The 16,849-nt window shown below is 46.6% G+C and overlaps 1 protein-coding gene across 2 annotated transcripts in view; it reads right to left on the minus strand.

Moving 5' to 3' along the window:
- The window catches only part of FHOD3 (formin homology 2 domain containing 3), a 494,793-nt gene that overhangs the window by 3,350 nt on the left and 474,594 nt on the right, over window positions 1-16,849 (minus strand). For both annotated transcript variants that reach the window (XM_065890566.1, XM_065890567.1), the window contains 2 exons: window positions 16,095-16,269; window positions 9,229-9,390 (listed from right to left, as the gene is read on the minus strand). In XM_065890566.1, coding sequence (XP_065746638.1) covers window positions 9,229-9,390; window positions 16,095-16,269 — 337 coding nt within the window. The remainder of the gene's footprint in view (window positions 1-9,228; window positions 9,391-16,094; window positions 16,270-16,849) is intronic.

A 16,849-nucleotide genomic window follows, 5' to 3' on the forward strand; every position in this document is an offset into this window, starting at 1 on the left:
CGGAGTGCGGGGAAGGGCACAGGGCAGCAGACCCTGTCCGCACAGGAGTTGGCTGTCACGCAGAAAGTTTCCAGAAAGCAAAAAACGGCTGAGGACACATGAGAATGAAAGGACCAACACGCAGGAGCCGGCAGGATATGGAACTTGCAGAACAGGAACAAGCCTTCCGTCAAATAGGGAATTCTCAACTAGCACTTCTCAAATGCTGGCAGGCGGGGGGGGGGGGGGGGGGTGCAGGGGGGAGGGCTGGCTGACATCTGATAAGATAACGTCCGGGCCCCTCTCCACTGCTCCCCCTTCCTGCTTCCCACTTGAATGCCCTGGCTGCAGCAGAGCTGCTCGCTAGCCTGTCACACGTGACAGCCTCCCCGCCCCGCAGCTCCTTAACAGAGAACAGGCCCTGGAAATGTTTGTCCCTGTCTGCCTCACACTCCTTCCATAGACGGCATGGGTCACTCTGCTGGTACCAGCAGCCACTCGATGCCCCAGGCGCTTGGGACAGCTCTCACGATGTCAGCAGCGGGGTCTGACACAGAGGTGCCTCTGCTGTCAACATGCAGCACAGGGGGGTCTGGCGCTCACGGAAAAATCACAAGTTTGTTTTCTCTTACTTTCCCCCCCTCCCTTGAATTGAAAAAACATGTTTCGATCCTACAAAGTGCTCCCAGACAACTCTTTGCTGATGTGCATCTGAGAAGAATGGCAGTGGTGGCTGCCATTTCCTGAGCGCTACCATGGATTATCTCACCCCATATCTGTGGAAACCCTATGAGATGGGGACTGTGCTCATCTCCCCGGGGAACGAGCAGCAGCGGCATAGAGAGATCGAGTCTCTGGGCCCTGCGTACACAGTAAGGGGAAGAGAAGGACTGGGGCCAGGACGTTTGAATCAGAGCCCACCCTGGAAACAACTGTGCCCTGACGCGCCTGGCAGCATGTGTTCTGACAGTCTTTCATGTTGATGGCAAATGGACCGAGTTTTACTTCTGTGTGACGGAAACCCACATGTGTGCTCTTTTACCTTTGGATCACTGACAGGTTTTTTGTTTTTTTTTTTTCATTTTTTGCACATAACGTCAAGTAATTTGGAAATAAGTTGTGTGTGTGTGTTTGGGTTTTTTTGTAATCCCGAAGATCCTAAAAATTGTTCTATCGAGTATACTAAGAGCGCTGTGTCTAGGATGACAGGGGCTCATATCAGAACTTGAAGATACCTTACACGTTTGCTTCTTGGGATTGGGAGGTAACTGGCCCCACTGGTATTCAAATGCTGCTTGTCAATTTGTGCAGCCCTTGTTCCTGGAGGGACCTGTTTGCGACTGGAGAAAAACGGCAGGCCCAGTCCTGCCTCTTTGGACTTAAATACCGGGAATCGTTTTAAGGTGTTTCATTCTTAGCGATTCGATGTTAGATATTCTGTGGGATTTTCATGGGTTTGGGTTTTTTTGTTTTTTTGGTCAACGTCAATTATTTAACCATTTGGGTTATTTTTCTTACTTCCACCCTCCGTCATAAAATCCCATCCATTAAAAGAAGAGGTTTCCCAAATTGACAGCATTCTACAAAATAACTAACTGACTGGTACTTTTCAAAAGTGTCAAGGTCATGAAATGTCCTCCACAGATCAGAGGAGACTAAGGAGACAGGACGACAATGCAACGTGCGACCCTGGGTGGGATCGTGGAACAGAAAGAGGGCATTAGGGGGAAAATGCTGAAATCTGAGTCAAGCCTGCAGCTGAGTTAATTTTTTGATGCATTGTCCTGGGTGTTAACATGACGGGAAGCTGAGTGAAGGATGTAAGGCAACGCTCTGTGCTATTTTTGTGACGTTTTTGTTAAGTCTAAAATTCTTTCAAAATCAAAAGCTAAAAAAATAAAATGTGGAATAACAATGACAAGAAGCCAAGGTTCCCAGACCCGGTTGATTTAAACTCGACTTCTTAGACTCAGCCTGGGCACAAAGACCCAAGGTCTCTGGGAGAGGCCCCAACAGTGCATTCTAACCTCCCCAGGAGATTCAGATCCCTGACTTAGAACACTGCCATCTGAGTGAGATGCGGGGAAAGGGGGCCGCTCGTGAAGGCAACGGCCTTTGTAGTGATAGGGCTGAAGTCTCCGAATTCTGCCTAACCCGGAACTAGGTTCACTCACGCTGAGATGGCTCTCAGCAATACCTATGGTATCAGGTGCTTTCTACAGCCACTGGTCTGGCCACGGTCTTGTCTGCGCAGTGCCCCCACCCCACTTCCCTCCTACATCTGTGGCTACGTTCACACCCAGTGCTCCTCAATAATCTCTTTGGTTCCTAGCTAAGCACTGAACAGAAAGCAATCAGTTGGAATGCAAAAGCAGACTGCTTCTTGTGAGTCACGTTGTTGGGGAGGACAGGGAGGGGATGGAATCTGGCCTGGGTGGACAGAAATGAAACAGTTCTCTCCATTGCTTTCCGAGCTCAGAGTTCTCAGCATTATTGCAAGTCCTGGACAGAACAGAACTGCCTTCCCCCTTTCCAGATGCAGTCTAGCTCTTTAGTGCTTACTGGGATGTCACAACAATACTAGACACATACATTGCTAACAATCCAGGCTTCCGTGCACAGGGGCAAGCCATTGCACCAGTGTCCTGGGGGTAAAAAGAGAGGGGAAGATGGGTCTGGTCTACAAATTACAGCAGGCCAAATGAGGTGGACAATGGTGGACGAGGAGCCAGGAGGGTGATGGGAGCAAAGTGATAAGGGGGCAGGTGTGGTTTCTGTGCACAGGCTCATGGGTGACTTCCCTGGCAGCTCCTAAACGCTTGCAGGCAGCTTCACATTCCTACCATGTTTGGGACCCTTGGACAGAAGTGTGAAGGGAAGGAGGGTGCTGAGAACCCGTCATAGGTGCCCCGCTTAACTCTCACAACCATCCCGGGAGGCTGGCACGACCGCCTTCACTGTACCAAAGAAGACTGAGGCTCAGTGAGGCCAAGCCATTTATACGGGAACAGTCTCCTCGGCTGTATGACTATGCAAATTCCCAAGCATGGAACTGGATTCCATCTGAACTTGGCAGCAAAGGCAATGAACTACTGTAACCCCCTGCCAGTAAGGTGCTTGGCACTTTCCAAAGCACCCTTCCTAGAACCCTCTACTTTGCTCTTACGCAGGAAAGACAAATTCTCAGGTTCCTCTTGTTTACTGATCCTCCCTCCTCTTGAACTTCCACTCTGGGGAAAAAGGGTGCCTGGCATACAGACAGACACAGTGGAGGACACACAGCCAGCCTCCTTTTTCAAAGTGCTAGTTCCCAATTTGGAAGGGAGATTTGTCCGAAAATACAACAACCAGAGGGCCATTCAGGGCAGTGAGACCCTTCCAAGCTCTTCCGGCACCACCTGTCTAACCCCAAAGCTTCTACCTAAGCTTCTTTCCACATCAGAGTCCTGGTTACCAGCCTGACCCTGCTCTAGAGCAGGGGGCTGCTTCCACCCCCTTGGGCTTGGGTACAAGGCCCGTACACCCTTGTTTAGGACCTGTCTCCAGGTGACTTGGAGTCTGTTCTGATAGCACCTGCTGTGATCTGGGCCTCATTTCTCTCACCTGTCCACAGACTTCTAATCATGCCTCCCAGCCCACCACCATCAAACCCCTTCACAGTCCCTTTCCTGTGCCCATCCGGCCCTGCCTCCAAGACCTTCCCAGTGCAGAGCCAGGCTGCAAATGCCTTCCTTACTTCCCCATCTTCCTTTTCTAGTGACAAGGGCTTGACACCCACCATAGGTTTAAAGTGAGCCCCAGTGAATCTTAGAGCCGCTGTCAGCTCCATCCCCTCTGGTCACTGTACTCCCGAAGCCTGGAGTGGGCGCTAATGGGGGTGGCACTTCTCCCCAGAGGCACGAACCCTTACGCTGGCCCTCTAAAATGCAGTGACTCTCCACCTGGGTTTAGGGAAAAGATTTTGATTCTCTCTTGGACTTATTCTATTTATCTTCCTGTCATGTGTCCTGTACACAAGGGTGGCTGCCCTTAGCTGTCTTTAGAGGAGGAATCAGTCCGGCTTTAATGAGCTCGAAGAATAATTAGGTGCTGAGTAAATAGTAATGATGTTGAGAAGACAAAAATTTGATTGAGAGACTTTGGTCCTTTCCACTGACATCTTATTTTACTGTATTCTAAGAGCATCCGTTTTAAAGTCTCTAGCCCATTCCATTGTCCCTATAAAAGAATATAAAATTTCTAAGTAGGGAAGAACTATGTAAATAACATGCAGGGAAATTTTTCTTAATGGGATTAGTGGGAAAATTCCTGAACATTTTCAAATACCACTTTGGAAAATTAGACACAACTAAACTAAGCTGAGTGCTTATCAGTTCCAGGGATCAATCTAATATTTTGTGAGGCATATCTCCCATTTTCCCTAAAACAGATTCAATATTTTTTTTTCAGATTCGTTCGTTCTCCTTCTCCACGGAATCCTACTTAACAGATAGCATGGCAACACCCCTCAATATTCTGTAAAATAAGATTTTAGTTATATCGAATCAACGTGAATATGTCACATGCCCTTCAAGAGGAATGTTGAAGCCTCATAAGAGATGGGGTGAGATGAGAGCCTGAAGTCAGGTCAGAGTTCAGTGTTCCTTTCCTAGCAGCCCCTAGAATCAGGCTTCTGGCCCTTCCCATTGAGAAACTGTTCTTTTGTTCCTAAGACACTGTTAGATTATTCGTAGGTCATATCGAAGTGATTGCATTTTTAAAGAAATATAGCCCTGAGCGCAAAACTGTACGGTCACGTCCCAGGTGGGGCCCAGACTCCCCTTGAAGAGAAACTCAACAGGAGAGGGGGCATTCAGCCTCTCTAGCAGGAAAGAGAAAAAGGCCAATTATGAGTCCCTAATCCCTGCTCTGCTCTGTGATAGTCCAGGGTAATGGCTCCATGCAGGCAGCCAGCTGGGCAGAGACCCTCTTCTGAAGTTGGGTCCCACAGAAAAGAACACAAGGGGTCCTTTTCTTCCCCAGGCCCCAGGCCCGTCCTGCAGAATCACAGTGGGAAGGAGATCTCAGATGCCCGTCAGCTTCAGGGTTTTCTAGGGAAGACCAACATCCGGGAGGCCTAAGAGAACAAGTAGCCCCGGGACAAAGGACTTGCCCCAGTATGATGAAAAGAGAAACCCAAATAAGAAGAAAACAAAGAGCTTGGAGAACGCTCTCTTGGCCATCTCCACCAGCCGACCTGAGAGCCGTGGCCAGAATCTGGGGAAGCATATGACGAGCGTTGTGTTGACATTTCACAGGCTAGAAATCAACTGGACAATTCGAAACATTTTACTTAATGAGACCCCAATGGCACCAGCGGGGAAAACAACAGAAGGGGCAGAGCCTGGGAACCTGCGAATCCATTACGGTGCCCTCGGTGAGTCCCAACTGGCTGCATATTTCAGGCTTTAAGCAGGACATTTGGTGGATGTAGGCCTAGCCACCAGCATCAAACACGAAAGCAGATGTTTTAAGCATCTCAGAGGATTCTTGAGGGTCTTGCAGGTCATAAATTTCTAGGTTATGAGCTGGATTCTGTTTGGTCTCCTACAATAGCTGGACGATTATTGTCTTTAGCCAAATGAGGTATAGCCCAAATATGCTGGTTATTCATTTACCCACTTGCCACATGGCCACCATTACACAATCAAATCAAACGCAGCATCGTTTCAGGGTGAGGCCCCAGCCCAACACTTCACATCGATTTTGCAAACTGTTTTTTTCTCATTCCTTTAACTTCTTATGAAAAGCTAGAGTTTACATCCCTTTATATTAGAAATCAAAGGAACTTCCCCCATCTTACATTTCTGTGGATGGTGCCATTACTAATTAACTAAACCTGCTACAGATAAACATTTACATACATGCAGTGCTGTATTTGTTGTAGTAACTGCATCACAGGACAAAATGTGTTGGGCTAAATAAAAAGAATATAGGGCTGTTTTGCATAAGATTGGAATGGAAACGATACCACAGGAAATTATTTTATGTCAACCACAAAAACAGGCAAAATTTCTCTCTGGCCAGATTGAAGAGGAAAACTCATTATGGCTGTGTTATTGTTCCCAGTGACATTCTGTGTCTCTCTAAGAATCTGGTTCTCTCTAGACCAGAGGGCAGGGCCAACACTCTTTGCCAACACAGACATGTAACCTATAGGAGGAGTACATACCCTGGGCCAGGCCCCTCTCAGGCAATCTCCTTTTCTGAGGTCCCTGACCCAACCCTGCCCACCTTCTGGAGGGCACTCCCTGACCTGGCATCCTTTCTCAACTCCTCTCCCGTGGTCTGATTCCCCACATGCTTTTCCCAGCTCCTCCCAGTGGAGACTCTTGCACTAAGGTTGCCCACTGCAGGAAGGCCAGGCGTTAACTGGTGCAAAATTTCTGCCATTTGCTTACCGGTTTATTGAAGTAAATAAGAGGAGGGCAATAAAGGGCAAATACTGAAGATAATCTACTTAAGGCACCTGAAAAAGCCTCTCATAAGTTTCATTTAAAAAACTATTTAAGGGGCTTCCCTGGTGGCGCAGTGGTTGAGAGTCCGCCTGCCGATGCAGGGGACACGGGTTCGTGCCCCGGTCTGGGAAGATCCCACATGCCGCGGAGCGGCTGGGCCCGTGAGCCATGGCCGCTGAGCCTGCGCGTCCGGAGCCTGTCCTCCGCAACGGGAGAGGCCACAGCAGTGAGAGGCCCGCGTAACGCATAGAAAAAAAAAAAAAAAAAAAAAAAACTATCTAAGAAAGAGATTTCTGTTCATGAAAAAGAGCAAGAGAAAAACAGGCAAATGGTATGGACAAGCCATACACAAAAGAAGAGATGCAAATCACGAGAGGCTCGACCTTCCTAGTACACTAGCAGGGAAAAGTAAGTGAAAACCATAAGGAATACTATTTCACACGCTTCAGACAGGCAAAAAGGCAAGTGCTTTGCCGGCCTGGCCTGGAGCATGCAGTGTGGAGAGAGTGTGGGTCAGCCTCACCCCTCTGGAGATGAGTTTGCTCCCCAAGATGTGCACACCTGGGGATCCTGCAGTTCCAGTCCTGGCCTCATACCCCATTGACCCCCTCCACGTTATCGTGCATGGGGTCCCCTGGGGATCTTGTTAAATGCAGATTCTGAATCAGTTGCCCTGGAGAGGTCCCCATGAATATGCATTTCTAACCAGCCTCCAAGAGGTGCCCATACTGTCTGAGGAACAACTTTAAATAGCAAGTCCCTAGCCAAGGTCTTACATGGGAGCCCCAAGAGAATGGCAAAGAATTCACAGCAGCACCAGGAAATAGTGAAATGTCGGAAAAAATAAATGTAAAGGTCTTAGATATTGATGTTGGAGCCCACAAACGTATTTCTGAAGATGTAAAAAGCCAGTGCCCCTGAATGATAGTTTTCCATTTAAAGAACAGAGGGAATGTGGCAGGGGGCGCAAAGAGTGGAACAAGAGTCCTTCTCCTAAGGCCACGAATCACCCAAGGGGCCTGGGCAGGGCCCAACCGCAGAGGTTCTCAGGTGGTCAGCTTGGGTACAGCCCAGACACCTGGAAATTTTAAAGCTCTGCAGAAAGTTCTAATGTGCAGCCATGGTTGAGAGCCACAGTTCAAGAAGTTACTCAGGGGCTTCCCTGGTGGCACAGTGGTTGAGAATCTGCCTGCTAATGCAGGGGACACAGGTTCGAGCCCTGGTCTGGGAGGATCCCACATGCCGCGGAGCAACTAGGCCCGTGAGCCACAACTACTGAGCCTGCGCGTCTGGAGCCTGTGCTCCGCAACAAGAGAGGCCGCGACAGTGAGAGGCCCGCGCACCATGATGAAGAGTGACCCCCGCTTGCCACAGGGGAAGCTCTCGCACAGAAACGAAGACGCAACACAGCAAAAATAAATAAATAAAATTAAAGTCTTAAAAAAAAAAAAGTTACTCAAAGTGTGTACCAGCAGGATGGACCTCATCTAGGAGTGTGGTGAAAACAGACTCTCAACCACTCATCTCACTGAATGAGAATCACATCCCCCAGCCCCCAAGTCCTGTGGTTTGAGAAACTCTGCTTCTCCCTGGTGGAGGTGTCAAGTGATATTTTCTTTTCTGGGGAAAAATTCCTGTCAGAATCTAAAGCCAATGATATAAAATGAGCAGGGTCCGAGAGTCTGCAGCAATTTGGTTTAGTGTTCTTTACCCTGGAAACAAGCACGTCAACGGGTCAAACAGAACCAAGGCGTCCAAAATATGCAGCCCAAAACTCAGTCACCTCTTGTACGAATCTCAAAGGTGGCGGCGCCTGGGGGGCTCTGAGTTTGAGTTCTTACTGAACTCCTGCCTCCTGACAGCCACTCTCCCTCCTTTCACTTTTGGGAGCCAGGAAATGAGGAGGCAGCCAGATTTCCTCTTTACAAAACATCATAAATCCCTGTCCTAGGGATTGATCTTGAGTGACCAGCACCAGGCCAAAGCTTGGGGGCTGAGGTCTCTTCTGAAACACACTAGGGCCACGGCCATGAAGGCAGATGTCAAAGGTTTAGAGAACCCTGCTTCTCTACAGCGAGCCATCCCTGTGAGAGTCAGCATGGTGCCCACAGAGGCAACTCCACACCCGTCATTCGGTGGATAGGGGCAGGTAACAGGCTGAGACTACAAGGGCAAATAAGTCGCTTTGATTTAGTTGAATCCTCTGTTTGGTAGGAAAAAAAAACAACTGGTGAACCTAGGCTAACATGAACTATTTCAAGCATCCTAAGGACCGAAAATCGCTGCCACCCCTGGTTTCACCTTCAGCATATGCCCATGAGCAGCAGTGAACCCCTGGGGGGACAGTCTCCAGCCCAGAAAGTAGCCCCTGATGCTGGGTGAGGGGCAATAATATGGCCTCAGCAAAGCATCCAGGGCAGTACTTGGCAACGGGTCCCACTGTGCCCACCCCTACACACCAGAGTCATCTAAGGGCCTTTCACACCTTCCTGGGGACAAAGTGTGAATTGGGGGAGGTCTGACCAGAAACAGCAAATACACTGGACAGGTGGCTGCAGAATCCCTCCTCCCTAGTGGCCAATGCTGACTGTCCAGCACGAAATCTTTTGTCGATGGGCACAGGTGGGCCCTCCGGGCACCACTGACAATTCACCGGAGCCCACCTCTGAGTCCCTGCCCTTCCTGGGTCATACAGAACTGGAGGGCTGGTCCCTGCAGGCAGAGTCCCACATCCTAACTCCAAGGCACTTACGAGACTTCCGGTTGGCCCGGGAGCGCTTCCTCTCCCGCGGCACCACTCGCTGACTGGGCACTTGGGTGGCTGACTTGACGATGCGGTCCATGATCTCATCAGCTGCATCACCCGTGACACTAGGCGAGTCATCCATTCCCACAGTCCATGAACTAGTGGATCCTGAAGAATTAAACAACCAGAGAGCACGAGGTACTCAGAGAGAAGGAAAACACAGCACTGCTCCTGCAGCAGCAAAGCTCGTCAGCAACAGAGCACAGCAGAGGCCAGAGCCAGGGTTGAGCCTCCTGATGGATCTAAGGGTGTTCCCCCGTCCCCACTGCAGGGGCACCACAGTGACCTGTGACCATCACCCTCCAGATTCTGACCTCCCATGAATCCATACCTGAGGCCCTTATGTCATACTACCCTGTCACACAGCTGTGATGTCGTCTCTCCCTGTCGTGGATGTGCCTCCACCTGCCAGGTCCTGTGGTCGTGGAAGGGCAGACTTCCCACACCGTGTGCCGCTATGTACATCACAGATACCCAGTTGAGTGCTTCCAGAAATGTCCAGAGACATTTGTTAAGTCAGCTCCCCATCTGTGGTTGTATGTGCCTAGCGAATGTCAATTAGCCCCAACTTCTCATTCAGTTAAATAAAAATCAATGGATTTTGTAACATATAGCTTATCTTTGGATTAACTAGCCTTTAAAAATCATAACAGGATTGTCCTCTTCTACCAGGAAAAGGGAGTTAACACAACATTTTCTTTGGTACATTCATCTGCTCCCTGACCAGAAAAAATATGTTTATAAATAGCTGTATGTTGAGACAGTCCAAGTCTGGTATAAAAGCATCTGCCCCTAGACCAGCAAGAAGAAAATACCACAAAAACATGGGTTCCCAAGTCATATTAAACACTTAGAAATGAATGCTATTTTAATTCATCAAAAACTGTGCCTTTGTGACTGATCAGCTTCCTTGTGAAATCTCTTCTCTAAGATGCGAAATATGCTTCTGTAAGAAAAAAGATGTACAGTGTGCTCAAAAGTGTGAATTTCCTCTACCTCTACTTCTCTTTGTAATAGACATACAACTTTAAAATCCTGTAGGTGAGTGTTCTCAGACTTTTATGTTTTTGGAACACAGGTACCCTGAACTTGTCCAAGGTCCAGCTAAAGCTGAAGAACAGTCAGCTTTTCTCAAACCACAGGTGAAAAAATGGTAGTAAATCTATATCTTAAATTTTGAATTCTATATTTCTATACTAATTTTTCAAAACGTTCGGTGTTTGGATATTGATAGAAATAGTTGGGAATAGTTGATTACAGTTCAGTAGACCGCACATTTTATAGACATGTGTTTGTGGTTGAAAGTTCACTGCAAATATGTAATATGCTATAATTTAGTCATAATTTCTGCTAGTAAAGTTCACATGACTGAATTAAATAAACACGTTGCAAAAGGAGTACCAGGATTCCAGTGTTGGACCACCTGCACTATTTGAGACCTGTGGCCATAGGACAACAATGCTTTCTGATGACAACGTCTTTTTTGTGGTCATTTATAAAAATCGTTTTGCGTTATGAGCGGGAGCAGACCTACAACACTGGGATATACAAAGTCAGGACATTTTACTTTTTCTGCTTGTGCCCAAGGGAGTTTGATCTACTTGCTTCCATCAGAAGACTAGCTTTTTCAGCATCATAAAACCCTTTAAAAATATGTTCTTCTCAGAAACGAATATTTGAAATTGCTGAATTTTTCTGCATTCTCAGGCTGGTCCAGGTGTTCAAGTTGGAGGCAAGAGGCCTCATAGTGACACAGCTCTCAGGCTGGGGCTCTGGGGAGCCTCTGAACCACGGCCCTCCTCATAGCAGAGCCATCAATACAGCAGTTGCTTTTTGCCCAGCAATTTCCTGTTTTCCCTTTTACCTACTGATTTATAATTCTGTGCCTCATTTTGAAATGCCAAGCTACCCTTCCCAAACACACAAAGCTCAATCAAGTGTCTTTGCTCATAATATAATATAATTTGCTCCTGATGAGCCAGAAATGAAGGCATCATCTGATCTTTCCATGAGAATTACCTATACTTTCATCTTATACATTCCTGGGAATCTGCTTTCACTGTGATGGGTCAGGAGATGCTTACAAGGAACATCTTGCCATTTGTCCAGGACTGTCAGACTCGGTTTTGTGATGCCATCATTTTCTCATGACCTCATTCTTGGTTCTGCTTTCTTATCCCCTCGCCCCTTGGTGACTGTTGTCACTACCTGATTACCATTTATGCCCATTCTTCTTGGTCGTGTATATGCTTCTCTTTCTGGAACCTCTACACGCACATACAGCCACAGGAGAACACTGCCCATAACTTACAGACTCCAAAGGGCCATTTGGCTCCCCATGGTCTCCCAAGTGTTAGCCAGGCATTTATATATACTGAGATGTCTGTAAAATTATTATATATAATATATATGAATATATATAGATAGACATATGGTGGAGGGGATAAAGCATTATAGACCATGATAGGACTATATCACTTTATTTGAACTTTACTTTTGAAAATATGTAAACTGTAGTTTGAAAGAAAACACTGTAACTAATTTTTCCCTTAAAAATCTAACTTAAAGAAATAGTCTAAAAGGAAAATAATTATATCCAAATAGATATTATATTAATCTAATAAATGCTTACCATTGTTTTTGAAAGAATCTCCCTGTGTATAGACTTCTAGATTAGAAAGTTCTCTTTTTGGCAATTTAAAGATGCCATTCCACTTTCTTCTGACTTCCATAGCTTCTGTCAATAGTGAGTCATCATTCTTACTGTTGCTCCTTAGAAAGTACATTCTTTTCTCTCTGGCTGTTTTAAAGATTTTATTTATATCTTTGGTTTTTGGCAGTTTGCCCATGGTATGCCTAGATGTGGTTTTCTTTGAGTTTACTCTCCTTGGATTTGTTATGTGTTTTAAATATGTGGGTTGATATCTATCATGAGCCTTTGGGAAATTCTCAGCCATTGTTTCTTTAATTTTTCTTTTTACCCATCTTTTGTTTTTGGTACTCCAGTTACAGACACATTAGACCACTTGACTGTGTCCCACATATCTCTTACATTTTGTTCCATTTTTTCTCACCATGCTTCAGTTTGTACATTTTCTATTAACCCGTGTTGTTTGAATTCACTAATCTCTTTTGCTGGGACCAGTCTGCTGTTAAACCCATGATATCAGTTTATCGTTTTAAATCTTTCTTTTTTTCAGTTCTAGAATTTCCATTTGATTCTTTCTTATAAATTTCAACCTTTTTATCAATTTGCCTCTATTTTCCTTTATTTTCGTTAACACTTATAAATGGTTAAATTTGACTGCAAATTTCAACATCTGGATCACCTGTGGATCTGCTGCTCTACTTTTCTTCTTGTCAGCCATGTTTTCATGTTCTCTTGGCTCATAATTTTGACTATGCACTGGACTTTGTGTAGAAAAGAATGCAGAGACTGAAGTCGGTGTCATTTTTCTCCAGTCTTTACCCTTTCCTGTTAAGCAGACACAGTGAAGGACTGAGCAGGGTTGGGGCCAGACAGCAGTTTTCATTGAGTATCAGTCCACCCCTGTCTTTAAATATTCTGTCTTTAACTATCTGTATGCATTTGTTGAAGGCGCTTACTCTAGCTTGTCTTTGTTTCCTCAGAACTTCAAGACTGTAGGAGATTTCCTGCAGCCTTTCTGGCCCAGCCTCCCCCTCCCCATGCTGCCCCAGCACTTTGCAAATGTCTCATGGAGAAAACTGTCTGCATTTGAAGCTCCTCTAGCTCCAACCTCTTACGCCAGCTCACATGACCACTAGAAGTCCTGCTGGCTTCTCTTTACTATTAAAGTCACTCTGCGCATGGCAAGTCCCATTCTCAGCCTGTGCCCAGACTTGGCAAATGCTCTTAGAGAGGTGCTCTCAGCTCACCTAGAATTCTAGTTTGTCTAGTCCTCTTCCCTTTCACAGTTCCCTGATGGATTTTGAGAGAAAGCTTTTGTTATTTTATTAAAGTTTCTGGTTATGGCAGCAGGAGTGGTGGCTTGTTCCTCCCTATGACATGCCACCTGGAAGCAGAAGTCTCTGCATGTGCAGAGAAACTGAACAGCTTTCCTTTCTAATCCCTTTTGTCAATTAGTGAAAAGGAACCCATATTGTACAAACCTAGCAATATCTTTTTCTCTTTGTCCTTTCCAGTCAGGAAGGATTTTCTATTTTCTCTTTTAAAATTAGCACAGCATGTTACATTCCATTAGAGATACTGGACTCCATCTCCCAAGGTGGCTTCCATTGCACTACCCTTGTATCCACCAAGGTACAGTGGCTCAAGACTCCTGATGGCTGGGGTCACCGTGGCGCAGGTACTAATGCTGCCCTTGATCTCCTGGTGTCCACGGTTAGCCTAGCAGACAAAGCCTGCAAGAGCTGCTGAGACACATACAGACTCATGCATGGGATGTCCTAGGCCTTTTGGGAGGCCAGTGATTCCCATCCCCATACCCCCCAACACTGCAAAGCTGCTTTATTTTATTTTTATCCTTGTTTTACACTTTGTCTAGACTGATAGTCACTACTGCTCAGCATTTAATGCTATAATTTTCTTCAACTTCTGACCTTCCCCACTTTCTTCTCTCCTCTTATATTCTGTCTTATTTACACACTCTCTCCTGTCACTTCTTGGTTTTTCTGAGAAATGGAGGCATTTTATAGACAGCACTGGCCAAGAAGAGGGCATCTTTCTTTCCACATAGAAAACCAGACAATCAGAATGTCCCACACGAAGTGCTCAGGACTGTGGTTTGTCATAGCTGCGTCCGTCTGATGTTGGTCACCAAAAGGCTGCCTTTGCGTTGCCAAATCATAATTTATTTTCTTTCCCTAATTCCACATCCAAAACTACCTAAAAGTCAGAGGGTTTGGAAAGACCAAATCCCAGAGAACCTAATCTGTGATTCTTTGATGTAATAATAATACCTGCATGTATTTGGGGTATAGTCTGGGAATCAAGACTGTAGTAGGAGGCATGACTTTTCTACTTATCATCTGTGTCTCAGTCAGGATAACACTGGGGAAGGGTGGGTGGAGGCGGCCCTTTTTCCGGCATAGTCTAAGCTGTATATCACAGAGTAAAAGCCCTGTTAAAGGTCCAACGTTGAGAAGAGGAGAAGGAACTAGATTCAGTGACACTATACTCACGTGAAATAAGAAGAACATTTGGTCATTTATAAAATAGCCTGAAGTGCAGCTCCACTTGGGAATCCCGCGTAAACCTTATGGATCTAGAACTCAGCCTGGAAGCCCCTTCAACCCTCCTCCTCTAGAGCAGCTTGTGGCCCTTGGTTCACAAGAAGATACAAGAAACTATATGCACCACGTGACTCCCTTCCTGCCAAAGAACACCTGGAACTGCCTTTGTTTTTTCTTTTATGTTAAAGTTGTTATTCCTATCATCATTTTTTAATACTTAACATAGTTGACAACAGCAAAATTAAAATTTAAAAAAAGGGCAGTCAGCAAAGCTAGATAGAAGTCACTGTTGGGTCTTCTCAGGAGTTCCTCCAGGTCACAGCCCTCTAGATCTTGGCTGCCTTCCTAACATCTTGTGAGCCTGGATGTTCGCTGGAGCCTAGCAAGGGCCTGATGGGCGCCGCACACTCTCATTCGTTACTGAGGTTCTGTGACGTGTAAGGTAACCCATGATCCAGTTCACCCAGACTGCACAGTTTTATTTATTTTCCCACTGTAATTACTACTTGAACCCCTTTTACACACTAAAACATTCCAATGTGGGCAATAAATACATGGTTTCTTCTAGCTTGTGTGCTAACCAAACACCAAGAGGACAAAGCTGGTCCTCCAGGAGTTCATCCTCTTTAGTTATAAAGTTTTTAAGTTCCTGAGACCTAAACTGGGGTCTCAGGAGTACATGGCAAGGCAGAGAACGCGGAGGAGGTGGATTCTGGAGGTGAAGAGGGGACAGGCAGAGGAGAGGGGACGGGATGAGCAATGGCAGGGGCTCAGGCAGACACAGGGTGTGCAGAGTAGGGCACTGCCCACAATGTGGGGCTGAGTGAAAGCCAAGTGTGGGAGCCAGGAGGGGACCAGACCCCAGGGAACCTCAAACAACAGCATGAATCGCGTGGGCTGGATCCTGCAGGCAGCGAGGAAACTTAGGAAGGTTCATGTGGCATCAGACTAGACCAGGGAAATACGGGTAAACATTCTCAGATGCAAAGTGCATCTCAATTCTTAATTAAAACAAAAAGTCCCTTCCAGGTTATGAAACAAACCTGGAAACTCTTATCTGTCTTTACCATCTTGAAGTTTTAGTTTCCTCTCTGCCTCCAAGGATTTCGGAGGCAAAAAGGGATAGCGTTTTAATCCAAGGGTCATCAAACTTTTTCTGTACCCCACCTGAGAGTAAAAACATTAGTCTCTATGGTCCCTGTAGTCTCTGTCGCAACCCTTCCACTCTGCCACCGCAGTGCAAAAGCACCTAGACAACACACACACAAGGAAGGGTGGCTGTGTTCCAATAAGACCTTATTTACAAGAATAAATGGCTGGCTCAATTTGGCCTGGGGGCTTTAACCCAGGAGGATTCGTTCACAATACTAATTCCTCTTGTTCGAATTAAGTTGTGCTTTTGGGAAGGGTTGCTTGTTTTTGAGATGAAGCTACTGAAGGTGGGTCACAAAGGTGTGAGTGAAGGAAAGTATGATGACGTCAGCACGGAGAACCCTGGGGAGTGGACGGCCCTGAGCGGCCACTTCCTGGGCACAGTAATCTGTACCCTGTGGCGGGGACCGACACCATGGGGTGGCCACCCTGGAAGAGGGCGTTACCTCGGCTTGCTCGGCTGCGTGTACGGACGCCCAGCACGGGGGTGGCGTCCTCCAAGGCAGGGGACGAGGTTTTCAGCACAGCCTTCATGTTCTCGTGCTCGGCAGCATCCTCGGCATAGCTCAGGCCTTGTGGCTGGCTCGGGGGCGCCGGGGAACCGCTGGAGAACTTGCCAGACTGCAAGAGCAAGGGGGGTTAGGGCGTGAGGTGACTAAAAGCCAACTCAAGCTTAGAAAACCTTTAGTTGAGGAAAGCCTTCTCTTCTCTGTCTTTTGTTTACGTGCATTCTGCAAACAAGTTAGTGATGGGCAGTCAATGAGGGGTCAATGAACTAATGACAAAGCATCTGCATATCCGGGAAGTTCTCTTATCAGAAAGAGGATCCTTGGCCCCAGAAGGACCACACCCATCCCTCCAGGTAGTGGGTCTCCCAGCTCACTGCAGATCCCCTCAGTGGGAGCCAGCAAGAGGCAACAGACCTCAACTCTGGGAAAAATTCAGAAATCAAATCTGTTTCTAACACCACAGCCTTGATAGGAGCATTGAAATATGCTTGTTTATCAAATATAGTGAGATTTATTTTTCAAAACGTAGTGCCAGAAAGCAGTTAGAAGTTTCTCATATATCACTTAAGATGGTACAAGTTGAAAAGTGGGATTCAGTTACAGGATCATACCGTGTTAGTAGTTGGGAAGGATTTTTCCAGAACTAGTCCCACCTCACTTTACAGAGAAGGAAACTGAGGCCATCCAAGATT

Source organism: Phocoena phocoena, chromosome 13, assembly GCF_963924675.1.
Source record: "Phocoena phocoena chromosome 13, mPhoPho1.1, whole genome shotgun sequence".
In the NCBI taxonomy this organism is placed as follows: domain Eukaryota; kingdom Metazoa; phylum Chordata; class Mammalia; order Artiodactyla; family Phocoenidae; genus Phocoena; species Phocoena phocoena.